Below are 15830 nucleotides of genomic sequence, written 5' to 3'. Positions count from 1 at the left end.
GACACATACAGGGCCAAATTCAGTGACGATGCATGCATGTACGTTTCGTGTACGACGTTGCAGGATTATAGAATCAGCCTGATTATCTTCACATCGATAGGCCATCTTATACCACAAGCAGCAACGCAATGCTCGGAGCATACAATTAATTTAAAAAACAATATTTTTCGCAGAACGGATTATGGCGTTCAATCAGATTGTGTGCAGCTTTCACACAAAAGTTTCATTTCTTCGTAGTCAATCGCACAATCATCTGACTTATTTGCAGCAACACAGTAGGTCCAGCAGGAACCATGTACACGCGACAAACAGATCCTTTTTCACGTCACATAAACTACGTTAATGTTCGTTGTAGACGGATGTAGCACCTTCAAGTCTCAATCACTAACAAAACGATTCGTTCATCATCCGTACGTTAAAGATTGTATAACAATTAATCACCGTAGGCAGGGCGTTTTCGGGATTTCTCAGTATGCGAACAATTCAAGAATTTTCCATTGCAAAAAATAGCGCACCGCAAGCGCGCAACATACCTTGCATGGCGTGTTATCACATGTTATGCTTTCTTTGCACCTATTTCGTCCCGTCTGACCTATATTTGTTAATTGTGAACGATTGGTCGTACGCGGCAACGCAAGCAGAGTGGGGAGGCACAGGGGCACATGCCCCCCCCCCCCCTAGGTTCTGAGGGGTCCGAAGGGTCCTTCGAGACCTACGACTAAGGGTCCAATTTGAGAGCCTGAAGGGCCCGAAAAATCGGCAGGAGGTCGTATTTAGGGGCCCCGGCCCGCAGGGTCGGACACTCCAATGGCAGCCAGGGGGCTCTGTGTGCTGATCAGGGGCCCCTTGAGTCGACAAGGCCCTTTTTTCGGTCAGCCACCACCAGTAGCGCACAGTCGACACCGTGGCCGCACGGACCTGAGGGCCCAATCCCTAAGCAGGGACAAAGCCGGGGCCAGCGGTTTACATTGGTCAGGGCCCCAGCGTCTGTCAGCGCCCAACTGCGCCTAACAACGGTCCTGTGTTGGCAAGGGGGCCCGAGTCGGGCAGAGGCAAAGTTCAAGGAGGCCCGAAGGACCTGGAGAGCCCGCCAGATCCGATGATCAAGGGCCCGATTGGACGGTCTAAGAACTTGAAGCGCTGGTCGGAGTCTTATGCAAGGGGCCCGGCTGAGGGAATGGGCCCTCAAACGACAGCCAGCGGGCCCTTTGCGCCGATCGGGACCCCTCAGTCGATATGGGCCTACATGTCTGTCAGGCACAACCCGCGCCGCACAATCGGCTTGGTGTCGGTATGGGCTAGAGGGCCTACTTCCCAATCAGTAACAAAGCCGGGGCCATTGACTTACACTGGCCGGGGCTCCTTTATCTGCCAGGGGCACACAGCGCTTAATAGAGGGTCCTATGCTCGAAAAGGGCCCTGTGCCGACCAAGGATTGTTCGATGAGGCATGAAAAGGGGTCCAGGCGGCCCAACGGAACCAACTGTCAAAGGCCCGGTTGGAGGGAATAAGGGACCGAAGGACTGACTCTAGGTCACATAAAGGACCGCGGCCCGTAGGGTTGTGACCTTAAATTTCAGCCAGAGGTCCTCTTGCGCCGTTTGAGGATTCCTGAAACCATCCGGGTGCCTAAGTAGGCCAGAGACCACAAACACCGAACAGCTGGCTCCCTATCTGCCTGGACCGTGGGTGCCCATTTCCCAAGCAGAAGCCAGGCCGGGGGCCACGATTTGCATTGGTCTGGGTCCCTGAAACAGTGGTGGCGGCCCTTTGTGGGTCAGAGACCCACAGTGCATAACAAGGGGTCATGTCTCGGCTAATGGCATCTGGTCGGTCACGGGCTTTGTTTGAGGAAGTCCGAAGAAGGGTCGGAGGACCCGTCGGGACCAAAGATCAAGGGCCTGATTAGACTCGGGGCCAGCCCCCACCAGTAGCGCGGTGAGCTGAGATATTAGTCAGAGGGCTTCTATTAGGGCCCTCTTATACGGGTCCTCTATCCCTTTTATATTGCACCTTGGCGAGGAGCGAAATAGTTGGCTCCATGTCCGTCTGAGCCCTTGAGACCCATTTCCCAAGCAGGGACAAAGCCGGACCGCGATTTGCAATGTTCGGGGTCCATGACGCAATGAGGGGCTTCTGTGTCGATCAGGGACTACTGTGGGTAACAGGGGTCCTGTGGCGGCAAGTGGCCCCGAGTCAGCCAGGGGCGGTGTTGGAGGGAGCCCAAAGAGGGGCCGAGGGGCCTCTTGAGACCAAAGATTAGAGACTCGACTGGAAGGCTGGACGGCCCAAAGGGCTGGCTGTAGGTAACATTAAGGAACCCGCCCATCGGGCCGTGATCTCAAATATCAGTAAGAGGGCATCTTGCACCGATTAGCGACCCCTGAGACAGAGCGTTCCTCCGTTTCGGCCGGAGATCACCAACATCGAACAGTCGGATGTCAGTCTGAGCCCTGAGGGCCCATCTCCCAAGCAGGGACGCCGCCGGGCCCGTGATTTACATTGGTGGGACCCCTGCAACGATGCAGGGCTCCTGTATCGGTTAAGGATCCGCAGCGCCAAACAAGGCATTCTATGTTAACAAGGGCCTCAGTTCGCTTTCAGGGAAAGATTTGCCCAACAGGGACGAGGACGGGACCCCAAATGACTGAGGGCTTATTACGTTGGTCGGGGCTCTCCGGCAATGGAAGGAAACATGACAACTTATGAGGTTTGTTCACATTGAGGCCGTGGAAGGGTTCTGTGCCAGGCAGCGTCCCATTACCGAACGGTGGGCCCTCCAGCCCAACTTCAGCATTAGCCCGAAAAGCTGAACCGGAGTCTAGTGCCAATTACTCGACCATCTGCAGAGAGCAGACATGATGTTGCGTCAGTAAGGGCTCCTGCGCCAATCCAAGGTCAACTGCATGGTTCAGAAGGCCTTCCGTGATAGAGATAGGACCAATGTAAAATTATGTATCCCTCTATGGGCCTCCCCCCGTGTCGGCCAGGAGATCCCACCATGTGTCGCCAGAAGAACGGCGGAAAGACACCCCGCGGTAGGACGGAATGGCCCTTCAGCCCTTGACCGGGAACAACAATGGACCCCCTAGTGTTCTACTCCAGAGGGCACCTTTCCCGAAAAGAAATAACCGTTCTATTAGTGTTGAGCAGAGTGGGTCGAAATAAGTTAATAACGAACAAGGCTATTCCACGCGTGTCTGAGACCATTCATTATTTTACACAATTGACTAGTGAAACAAATAACACCAAAAGGTTTGAACCTGCGCACCCGTAATCTCGGAAGCAGACAGCGATGACCGGGGTTGCCGTTTCTGTAAATCCGACCGGCGTTGGCTCCTACATGTCACACTAGGCGACGGGCCCCGTGCGCGTGAGAATGACACTCGTAAATGAATAGTTCCAAACGGCTTTCAAAATTAATTCGTACCATTCCAAGATGGGACTGAATGCATCTTATGTTTACAACTTTGAGGTGTCCTTTGAACAGATCTACAACTATAGCAACACGGTAAATAGAGATCCTACCATTTCCCTTCCACCGCACCGCGGGTCCTAAGCCGTTCAATAGTACTTCTTTCAAATGCGTCCTCATTTTCGCCCACCCGATGGCCACGACTTGGTGCCACGAGGACGCCGCCGCACGGCCTGTGAAGACTGCAACGCCTGGCATCGAGGTTTTGCTGCTAAGATTTACGAGTGCGCACGCTCAAAACTGCGTTGCGTAAGTTGCATCACTAATTAATTCTCACTGAATATTGTACATTACCACACAAACAGGGCTTGGCCATGTTCATTCAACTTATTGACCCACTTCGATCTACTTCGCGGTGTCCGTAAGGAAATGTTCTACAGTTGAAGATGTTGAAGGAAACAGCAGATATGATGAAATAAGCTCACTTAAAGCTGTTGAGACGATTTAAGCAAGACTGCTCTAGACAACACATTTGTTCTGTTTAGTCAATATGCTTCTCAACATGTCACTGTTTGATCATGCCATCGTACCTTGCACAGCATTTAGAGCAAATTGACGGCGATTTTATCTGGAAATCGTGCTCCGCGTTCTGAGGGACTTGCTGCTTCTGTGTGCCGCTGCAGCACCAGCGGAGGCAGCAGGCCGCGCCATGGTGACAGCTGCGCCTCAATAGCCGCACGACAGGGCGCTGTCTTCCTGTTCACAGCGTCTATGAAAACACCGCTGTGTCTCCCGGACACGTGTAATAGTATGCATTCATTTGAACGGTATACACATTACACATACACCACGCGCCTACGCATCGACACACCAAACAGCAGCACACGTGCAGACAAGTGACAATCTCCCTATGTTGAACACGACAGTCACCATCCACTGCCTCGCCCTTCCAGCCGCACCCATCCCGTGAGAGACACCGCGCATGAGAACGTGCCTCTCTGGTCCACCCGTCCGCCGCCCCCGGCGCAAGCCACCCCCACCTGCACGCCGGACGACCCACGCACGGACGCGACACGACCCGGAATAGTACATTCAGCACACACGCCTTATCACAACGTCGCCCCGGGCGTCCCAGCAGCGTCGGAGAGTCGCCCTGGGGCGCCAACCCCATCACTACGGAGCAGCAGCGCCGATACAGGCGCTGGGGTTCCGTGCGCGGCCCAACCTGCCGCCGCCGCCGCCGCCGCTAACTCGGAGCCGGAGCGGCAGCGAACCGACGGCGCGCGTCGATAAAAAATCGGGCAGCCAATTTAGCTGAGGCGCGTGTATAAAAGCCAATGGACCGTTGCATACTTGGGAATGAAAACAAATTAATGCTTTTGAACCAGTGTTAAGTCTTTGGACACAAAATGCCGGTACGCTTGAGTGAGAGAGATGTCACTAAATACGCGATAGATGCCCCAGTTATGGACGACAAAAAGCCGACGGAATGAGACGTTCCGAACCTTGAAGAGAAAGTTCATTCAACGACTCGTTTAGAGAAACAGCACTCTAATAAAAAAAATGCATCGAGTAGTGCGAGGCGTTTAATGATCATTTCAACACCGTGGCATGAGATGGATCACCAAACCCTTCACAGAGACATCACCAGGCCAGAGATGAAGGCGCGCGATGCCGAAACGTGGGACGTCTCTCACAAGAAACATGGATAAACGGCAGACGGCCCCCCAACCCCACCCAGCTGACCGCCAGACCACGTGGAATGCCGGAGGCGCTGACCACACGGACCGCCGTTAGTGCCGCTGTCCCGGCGACCCGCTCAGGTTGTGCGATCCCTCCCAGTCGCACGCCGCGCGCACGAGCTCAGCGGTCTGCGCGCAGGGCACCAGCGAGCGGGACGACTGAGTAGCGACGACACACCTCGGTCGTTCGGTGCGCGCTCGAGACTAAGAGTCCGCCCCACCACACGGGCTGGCGATGTCAGCATTCGCCCGCTCGAGCGTCCACGCTTCGCCGGCGCGGGGAGGCCGCGCACGCGGGTCACCGGAGTGGCGCAGCACTGCACGCGCGGGTCACCGGAGTGGTGCAGCTCTGCACACGCGGGTCACCGGAGGGTACAGCACCGCACCGCGGGGCACCGGAGGGGTGCAGCACCGTACCGCGGGGCACCGGAGGGTACAGCACCGCACCGCGGGGCACCGGAGGGATACAGCACTGCACCGCGGGTCACCGGAGGGGTGCAGCACCGCACCGCAGACGCCGGCGGAGCGCGCCGCTGACTTTAGCACCACCGCACCAGGGAGATCCGTCACGGGCGCTCACCACCAGAGCGGTGAGATCGGCCGGCGCTCACCTCAAGGATCGGCGTCTAAAGCTCACCGCCGTGATCATGTTCTACTGTGGGCGCCGGCGTCGGGGCACCTGGAAAAGGTCCGAGGTGAGATGCTGGCCGTCTGCATAGCGGTTAAGGAAGGCTGCTTAGAAAGGCAGACAGGGAAGGAACACATCAGAGCACCGCGACACAAGTGACGATTTTCATTGGAGGCGTCAGTTCGCCACGTGTTGCGGCGGTTGACATCCGTTCTCATCCTTCAAGGCAAAGGTATTTTCGTAAGAGCACATACAATGACATACACATACCACATACCACGCATGCAATGCACAGCCGAGTAATGAACACCCAATTCAGTGACGGAAACTGGTTTACATGCCCGCATGACATTTTGTTTTGTACACGTGATTTATATGCCCACAAACCCCCTTAACTAATACCGATCACGCGAGCAAAAAAGTTTCGCTTCCAGCGGATCAGTTTCCAAGCCATTGTACAGATCGATCATATCAGACCGTCAAACACGAGACGCTTCCCGCGTGTGCTCGTCCTCGGCTGGATACACCGGCCGCCACCCTCCGCCCGCTGCGGGGAGTCAGAGCCTCCGACGCAGACATCGATGATGCCCACCCACGGCGGCCGTTACAGGTCTGAGAGCGCACCTCGGCCCGGTCAGACGGCCGGTCTGCGTGAGCGCGCGCCCGAGCCGCAGGCGCCTCTCCCGCGGCACCTCGGCGCCGCAAAACTGCCAGTGTGCGTGAGCGCGCGCCCGAGCGGCGGCGCCTCTCCCGCGGCACCTCGGCGCCGCAAAGCGGCCAGTGTGCGTGAGCGCGCGCCCGAGCGGCAGTGCCTCTCCGGCGGCACCTCGGCCCGGTCAGACGGCCGGTCTGCGTGAGCGCGCACCCGGGCCGCAGGCGCCTCTCCCGCGGCACCTCGGCGCCGCAAAACTGCCGGTCTGCGTGAGCGCGCACCCGAGCGGCGGCGCCTCTCCGGCGGCACCTCAGCGCCGTCAGACGGCCGGTCTGCGTGAGCGCGCGCCCGGGCCGCAGGCGCCTCTCCCGGCCGCCGGGCCGGAGCCGCCCGTCGGGGCCCGAGTTGGAGCCGGAGCTGTCGGCGGCGGCGCAAAACCCAGCGGCGGCCGGCCGCGGCACACGACGCTTTCAGGTCGACGCGGCGGCTTAGCGTAATCGGCCGGGTAAAAAGCGGGCGGCGGCGGCGGCTCGCTGTGACAGGCGCGTCAGCGACGCGGCGCCCGCCGTCGGCCGGCCGCCGGCGCCGCTGACGGCTCAGCGGCCGCCCGGCCCGCTGACGTCAGCCGGCCGCTCGGCTGATCCGGCGCCGGCATCGCCTGCCGGCCACTGATCGCCTAGCGCTGCACCGGAACACACTGGTCAGATTCCAACGACGGCCGCTGCTGTGCTGGCCATTTCTCGCGAAGCGGCCATTTCCAATGCTGGATGGCAACGGTGATGGGTCTCATGCACATCCCTGTTTTCCCAGCGATGCCACCTGCGCTACCCGGAAGCCTGGGTGATGCCGTCCGCATGGACTTGCCGACCGATGCCTTTTTTTAACAGCCTGCATCTGCTGGTCGAAACTAGTGCTTAGGGCACGGCGCGTGCTAGGCCGCGCGATGCAATCCTTTCCCCTGTTCCTGGGCAGTTCGTGATAATCGTGGCGGATCTGAAATTCCACATGACGTTACTGGGTGAGCACCGCTGATACCGAGCCAAAATAACGTCCGCACGTGAGCAGATATAGCAGGGTATTGGCGTCCCGGGCCGATTAATACACCCGGAGTGGACAACTGCCAAACACTCATGGAAGAAAACACGCGGCCAAACGGTACGCACACACATCTGCCTAGCCCAACGCAGCACTGGATGACAGCAAACGAGCTCTTCGAGGACGAAAACAGAAGGGGGAGTCATACTATGGCCAGCCCAAACGCCAGCACCGAAACGGTGGCGGGCCGTCCCGCACCCGGCGCGAACATCTGGTACCAGGTCAGCACAGAGCATGAACTACCCGGAATAGCCAAACAAACAGGAAAGGGCGCGGCGAGAATCTGTCCGACATGAAATAAATGCGACAGCGGCGATTGGTCAAACAGCGACCTATCCAACACAAAGCACGGAAGACTGCGACGACCAGCTGGACATTCGGCGCTAACGGCGCAGGCTCGAACGGCATTCGCATCCGACGAAAGGACATGGCTTGCCGAAGATCCGGCCGGCGGAGAAAAACTGGTCTGGCTGGGATGATTGATTGCATCAGGCGTGTGTCCCCGAGCCCCAGGAGCGCCGGCCCTTGGCATGCAAAGCGCACGGCCCGGGCCCGGCCGCCCCGGCGAAGGCCGCGCCCTCTGGCGGCGGCAGCTGTCATCGCTGCAGAGGCGGCGGGACGCGCCGTCGCCTCCTCCGCGTCCGACAGGGGCCACCCCAGACGGCAGACAGACCGCTCCCCGCCGCGCCGTCCGGACCCCGGCGCGGGCGCGGGCTGATCGCCGATCCCCGGGGCCCGGTCTGCCGGCCCGACGGACCGGGCCCCGGATTACCGACCCCCCATCACCACTGACAGGTGATCGGCACGAGCGCAGGACGGCGCAGACGCGGACCTCGGCGACTTTCTAACGTTGTGACTGTTCTAACGGTTAAACACTGCTCTAGCGTGCTAATGTTCACCGCTCGTGTTCGTTCCCAAGAACATTTGGCTGGCAGCTGACGAAAGTGCCCTGCGAGAGCGCACCGCCGCCCAGACACCTCGCCTCACAACAGCGCCGTTTCCAGACAGTTGGCGGCGCCGCGGGCGCAGGGTCGCACCTCTCACCACACACCGCCTCCTCACTTCGGCGGATGGCGGGCGGGCCGACCTGGGCCGAGCACATTCATGAGCATGCGCCCCCGCTGGCGTCAGCTTAAAGGGTCATTACGGCAATCTAACACGGGGCCGGGTCAGCCGTCAGCGGCCGAGCGGCGGCCGACACGAGAAAACACGGACAGACGCGAGCAGGCAACGGTAGACAAGCGGACATACCAACACACGCGAAGACTCGCCACAAGCTGACAGCGAAACACGATTAAGCGTGCTCAAACTCCCCTAGACATGACCACAAGAACTGACCACGACAAGCGCTGACAGAGGAGACATACAGACAGACAGGTGCGGACACGAACCGCACCGCGTCGCCACCAGGGTCGGCCGCCCGTGGGGCGGGTTCCACCTCTGACCTGAGGTCACGGCGCCCGCCCTAGGACCGCGGCCCGGGTCGGCCGGCCAGCCCGCTCCTCCCCACCTGGAGACGAGGCGCTCGCTCGGCCGACTTTCACCGACGCCTGGAACTCCCTGATCTCGTTGTCGTAGTCCGACCACTCCGGCGCTATCCGTACGGCCGCCTTCAGCTTCGCCTCCTTCGTCAGCGGGTTATTGCACTGGAACGAAGCGGGCAAGGCTCTTGGTGACGGATTGTGACGTTGGAGCCGGGAACGCTGACCCGCTGCCAGGTCATGGCAAGACCAGTAAAACATGCAGCGATTCAGGATCGAACGCGGATCCCACTGACTAAAACCGTACACCGCACTAGTTACTCCCCCTCCTCAGTATGCGTATTACCAACAACCACAAAGCTGCACAAACCGAGATAAAACGAGTCATCAGTTCCAATGGTTGTATAAATTAAGACTTGACCACCGAAAATTGCATTACAGGTGATTCCACAATCACTAAGCAGTGTCCACCGTGGAAGCGCTGTTCGCGCACGGTCGTACGCATTCACCAAGTAGTAGAACTCCAAAACGGCGAGGCCCACACCTCACAACTGAGCTGCACTGGCGCTGCAGCCCCACCCCAAGAACGTGTCCAGGAAGCCGGGTCCTTTGGTGAGATTTATCCCGTGTGCCCTTACCAAGGGAGCTCTATCCACCCGACCTGAGCCTGTTGCTCCTGCGCAGGGCCACTATCCATGGACCTGAACCCCCCTCCCCTACCCCCGGACGGAGAGGTGCTGCCCCTATGCGGGACTCCGCGTCCCCTTCGCCGACTCCTGTGCGCGACACAGAGCCTCTGCCAGCCACCGCTGGCCGCCTGCCCCGCGTCCGGCGGCCGTCTCCGCCACCGCCGATTCCCGGCGGCTCGGCCGGACGGGCGGCAGGCGGGCGGCAAGCGGGCGGCTGCATAGCAATGGGCGGCGAGCCGATTCAGCCGTCGGCCCGCCGTCGCGGCGTCAGCGCCGGTCCGCTCGTCGGCGGACGGCGCCGCGGCCGGCCGGCCGGCCGCCGCTCATCCATCGCCGCCCGGCCGCCGGCCGAATCTCGATGAAGCGGCCCCGCGGCTCCGGCGGTGGGGGACCGGCCGGCCGGCGCTCGGCTAGTGCCGACGCGGGGCCAACAGGTGAGGAGGTGAGGCCGACACGCCGGCGCAGCGCTCATGACATGGAGGAGTCCGGACGAGCCGGGGTGGCAGCGCCAGCTGAGACGTCCGGGTGAACCGAGGCAGCACCACGAACTGAGGCAGCGCGGCGAATGGAGAGGTCGCGGTCAGGCACCGTCCCCCCCCCCCGCCCGTCCATGTTTGGGGAAAGACGTGGGAGGTCCTCCACGCGGGGACAGGGGACGCTCCAGAGCCCATGCCTGCGCGACAGGAACGGTGACAGGCGCCGGCTGCTGCATGGACCCTGTGCAAGCGTGCAAGTCAGGAGATGTGCAGTGAGGCATGGTCCGTTTGACCTCATGCGGTGTTTGGGGGAGGCACCGCGGACTACGCCGCGGCAACCGCGACGGACACGAATCACGCCGTCCACCACGGACCGGCGACACTTGGGTCCAGCCCGAGGGGCACGTCGTCACGCTTGGTGGAATCAACGGCCTCCGTTCGCCCGGGCCGGTAACCCGCAGCGGTACATACTTGGCGGCGGACCGCGACCTCCCATTGCCACGCCGGTGAATCAGACAGCATTTCACAAAAACAAGATAATTTGTCTGCGGTGGAATGTGCCTGATACACGCTTGCGCAACACGACTCGCGAATTAGAAATTCTGAGGTTACCGGCTCACCACAGCCAAGACGTGCGGATGATGTGTTTCGGAGAACCGCGCGTGCGCTCAGCGGCAGGCATCCGTTTCCGTGAAGATCGCAACACGATGTAGACGTCAGGGACGTGCGTGGTGCACGATGGGCCAGACACGCGCGAGGGCCACAAAAGCGAGTCCCAAGCCCCAGAGCTGCTTTCGAAAAACACTTGGAAAAGCATCTTGCATCCGCGAAGACCTGTTTCAGAAGCGTGGGGTACATTCCAAACATAGGGAGAACCTAAGGCATGGCTCCTCAAACGTATCCCGACACACGTATCAGCAGCAGCTCATGAGATGTGATGTTGTGGAACTAGATTTGAAATCACGGTATCACTAGCCCTTGTGGGTTGCATGTCATGGTCAGGACACAAGGCAGGCCTGTCACAATCTGTGCAACATCCGGTAGCTCTGAAGCATAAATTTCGGTAACGATCACACCAGCCTTGTCTTGTTCCGGGTGTTCCAGTGTGAAAAAAGAAAAAAAGTGGCTTCCAAAATGGGTCCAGGAAAGCCGCTACAAAATTGTCAAATGTATCCTGGCTACAGAAGTCACTCAATAGAAAAATGACCGAAACAATGAATAGGATTCCCCTTCGACAGCAAATTACGTGGATCTAACATCTCGAAAGACCGCAAAGTTGCTGAATGGATCTGGGATGCCACCAGATGTGGAGCCGAGACTCCACATCAAGATTCACGTCTTAATTTCGCGGATCCGACCGCCGTCCAGAATGGCAGGAACTGGCTCGGCCAGGCGTAAACATCAAGAGACTTCACACGGGATAATGACATCAACATGATTTTCATCCCGGCTAATACCAACAGGACGCCCTGAGCGGCGTGGGACGGGCGAGACGAAACCAGAAGTGAGCGCTGTAACCATGCTGAGAATGCTTGCCCCGGTCGAAAGGAGCCAGACGACCTCGGAAACACGCACACTTGCCAACGCACTGCAATGTCCGCCTCCCATGCTAGTTTGGCAGCTAAACACGCCCACTGTGAAACGCTCTCGCGCTGGTCCACAAGTCGCATTGAACAGAAATCTGCTGCCCACGGGTCTGGAGCGCAGACGCGCGAATGTCCACCGCATGCGGGCATCCACGATTAGTTGCTGCCGCTCGGACCGTATAATGACTTGGCGTCCAGGGCAAGCCTAGGCACAAACTGAAATGTATAGCCAGCATGTTGTAAGGTTCCCTGCCATCATACTGCCGCGTCTCTGTACAGGTCTCTTAACACTCTGGCGGGACTCCGGCAGTGTCATGAAGGTAAGAGCCTTCCGAGTCGACTCATCTGAAAACAGACATTCACAGACTGATGCTATGGGAAAGGGCAGTGGTGATCTTGAGGCGCTCCCTTCTGCTTGCCGTACAGCTAGGTATTGCTACATTCAAATTACATGCTTGTCAGGTACGCACGACAGCCAACTGCACTTGCTTAATCCTAAGCGCTCATGTGCCTAAATGTTCGGGTCTACGGTCCGAAATATTCATAAATATTCATCCGAAACATTCAAATATATACATATATATATATATATATATATATATATATATATATAAAGGCTTAGAAGGCTAAAGCCTAGTTAAGGCTAAAGCTTAGTTATTTTCTAAGCCTTTATATATATATATATATATATATATATATATAAAGGCTTAGAAAATAACGGCCAAAACCAACATCAACGTTCTCGAACAAAATGAACTGCGTGATTGACGCACAATACTCCTTTTTACTCCAATACTCCAATACTTATACTCCAATTAACTCCAATATACTCCATTACTCTTAATACTCCAATACTCTCCAGCAATGTGACGAATAGCATTATACAATTTATTTTGGCGAAATTATATTTCGGGTTATTTTGAATGTGGTCGTCTGGTTACTTTAATCGACGAAATCGATCGATTTGGAAAGATATACGCACCCAGTGACCAAACACTGCAAAAAGTGCGAATGCTTTGGCCGGGTATGCGGCACAGTGCGTTGTGCCAGGTGTGGTTTTCATGGCCTTGCAAAAGAAATGAAATTCGAAGTCGTCATAGAAAAAGGCGACAGTGTTCGTTTCCCGGTTGGATGTTGACAACAACATGCAATCAGTAACGTTGAGATTGCTCGGTCGTGATTTGCAGACTGCGTTCATCTAAATCATGCGGCTGGTGTTACGTCTCAAACTGCCCTGGCTGCCGAGATCTGGCATCAGTCCCTTAAACGGTCTAAAGATGCCCCGATCCCGGTCTGCTATCGAGCGCGTGTGACTGCGTGCACTCAACTCCCGCTCCCTGGTCTGCCCTCGAGCGCGTGTGACCGGGTGCACTCATCTCCCGCTCCCCGGTCTGCTATCGAGCGCCTGTGACTGCATGAGATAACGTATATATATATAATGCATATATGTACATGCATGTATGGAATACATCATAATGTACATACAAATCATAGTGTTTATATGCGTGTAATGTCTGCTACAATGCATATGAACGCATAATGTATTTATATAAATAAACAGATAAGGGTGTCCGACTGCTCAAGTCGAAGTTATAAGTTAATTTCAACATCTACATGACCTATCGCATCGCTCATCAGCAAATATGACGTGTCAAACAAATCCAAATCCGCACTCCAGTTTACAGCACCGGCATACTCGCTTGTTAAAATGCTACCATGCTCCCTGTCCCTGCTAAGTTGCTGCCTCGTTCCGACCGAGAGCCAAAAGAGGCGTACACTCTGGTGGATCCTTGGTACGTGCGTTGCAAATATCGGCCTTGTGGGTTTAATGACCTGAGGAAGGTAATGCTGGGCTAAGGACCATCATACCTGATTATGGCCCTTATGATTATCACCGCTACTGACAGCGCAATCTGACGCTAAGGCATTCAGCCCGTGTGCTTCCCACATCAAAACGTAAGTCAAACTTTACCGAATTAATTATGCATGTTTATAGGCGTAATTATTTCAACATTCCGTATTGAACATTCGTATAACATTTGTAAGCGTGAGCATTCCTGTTTAAAGTAGATATACTGAAATTAACACGACCTTTTGTTGTTTTTCGTCATACAACGGCCTGAGAATTCGCATAGGATCCTTTTGTTTAGACACAGTGATATGACGATAACCAATAAGACAGATGCATAGGCTTCGACCAAAGCTCATTCCAGTTCATGCATAGTTCGTTCGCCGAATCCATCACGTCTTGCTAACCGTAGACAAACGCATACTGGAACCTTACTACCAAAACTATGAACTCTTCCAAAAACATAAATTGGTGAAGCTAGAACGGCCAGGCAGAACATCGCGCAAGAAAACCGGCCGGAGACGAGCATAACTGCACACACAGAGCCTCCAAAAGGACGCGAGCGAGGTCAGACTCGTACCGTTCACAAACCGTCCACGGAAAGGCCCGGTGACCGAGGCAGAAACCGGTGGCTTGCGAGACGACGAGCTTCAGTAATTACCCTAATCCCTGCTAACAAGCGCGGATGGCATACCTCGAACCCGCAAACATTTAGCGGAAAATGCACACCACTTTCGCTGACAAAGCGCACATCGCATTCGCCTCGGCATCAACAAGCTACTTTGTCCGCTGTCAGTAAGCTGGAAGTAACGATTTCGTAACGTCCAAACCGCTGGACTTCAAACAATCTATCAATCACGTATGCGGGTGAGCGGGGCCGACACATAATTTGTGCAAACGAACGCGCCCCAGCAGCGGTAGCAGAGCTGATGCCTCAAGCATGACTGGGACCAGGCGCGACACTAAGTCGACGGACCTCTGGCAACCGTTCGTTCATCCCGATCCATAGCACAACTCACAGAGCGTGGGAAGTGAAATATGTGGTCCAGCACTGGACGGCAGGCCGTCATGCAGTAATAACATGATCGTCTAGTATTAACCCGCTGGTTCTCGGGCCACCCCACCCTCAGATAATTATCAGCTGAATGGCGGGTGTCGACTGATTAATACCCTTAGTCGAGTCTAGATAGCTTGAGCCCGCTGCCAGATAGCTGGATGCCCCATAGAAACATTGGTCATCTGATGATGGTCGGCCGTCGTCCAGGCACTGGAGTAGAATAAGAGCACGGCCACTCATTTGGGCATGTGACGCACTCCAGCGCAAGAAGTATTCCACTGGCTTATTTAGAGTTAACCGCACAAACCAATGGCTATTTTCAGGACGGCTAACGTAAAACGAATCGGTGTCATCACCGCCCCGCCGGCACGACTCGCGGTTCCGCTAGCTGCCGTGCACGAGCGGACCCAGTGACCGCAAACAACGAGGAAATCCCGGACGCGGGCGTCCCCCACACCCGCCGGGCGGCGCTCCCACGGGCCCCCGCACCGACCGCAGCCCGTCCGCGTACCCCCGTAAGCGTACCCTCCCGTAGGCCTACCCTTCTGTCGGCGTACTCGTGCGCGAGGTCCAGGGCTCCACCCACCGCTGACGCCCCCCACCGTCCCCTCCCATCACCCGCTCCGCTGATCCGAGCGTGCGGCCGGCCGTCGCGCCGCACCTTCTAAAGCCGCGCCATACGGGGCCGGCCGTCCGGCCGGCGCCGGGCGCCGCTCACCAGGTCGATGGTCTTGGCGTGCTTCTTGGAGGCGTCGTCGCACCAGGTCTCGCACCAGAGCCACTCCTGCGGCAGCGACTTGATGCGCACCTGGTGGATCATGTTGTTGGGCAGGTCCTGGTCCAAGTTAGACAGGCTGTTGGGGTCCTGCGGCAGAGCGAACGGGCGCTGTTGCTCTTGTTTGGGCGGCTCAGGCGGCACGGCAGCGCCGGCCGGCGGCCGTGAAGACCGCAGGCGCACGGACGGGCCGGGCGAAGCTATCTGATCCGCTGCTCCACCCCGGCCAGGAATGGTGTCGAGTCGAGCGGCCCGACCAAAACAGGCGCCGTGCCCTAATCCCGCGCCGGCGATCGCCACGCCCCCGGCCGTTCTGGCGTCATTCGCATTAGCCGCAAAAGGCCGAGCGGGGCCTGAGCTGGCGGTGCGAGAGAGGCCCGCGGGC

General features: G+C 57.3%; 1 protein-coding gene across 1 annotated transcript in view; it reads right to left on the bottom strand.

The window, feature by feature from the left end:
- Positions 1-4199: 4199 nt before the first annotated feature.
- Positions 4200-15830, bottom strand: part of Uggt (UDP-glucose-glycoprotein glucosyltransferase) — a 30451-nt gene continuing 18820 nt past the window's right edge. The window contains 3 exon segments of the mRNA XM_037219459.1: positions 4200-5836; positions 9043-9178; positions 15389-15535. Coding sequence (XP_037075354.1) covers positions 5784-5836; positions 9043-9178; positions 15389-15535 — 336 coding nt within the window. The 3' untranslated portion in view covers positions 4200-5783.

Source organism: Pollicipes pollicipes, unplaced genomic scaffold, assembly GCF_011947565.3.
Source record: "Pollicipes pollicipes isolate AB1234 unplaced genomic scaffold, Ppol_2.1 Scaffold_4295;HRSCAF=5057_pilon_pilon_pilon, whole genome shotgun sequence".
In the NCBI taxonomy this organism is placed as follows: domain Eukaryota; kingdom Metazoa; phylum Arthropoda; class Thecostraca; order Pollicipedomorpha; family Pollicipedidae; genus Pollicipes; species Pollicipes pollicipes.
Note: the sequence above shows the minus strand (reverse complement) of the source record. Positions and strands in the feature narration are given on the sequence as shown.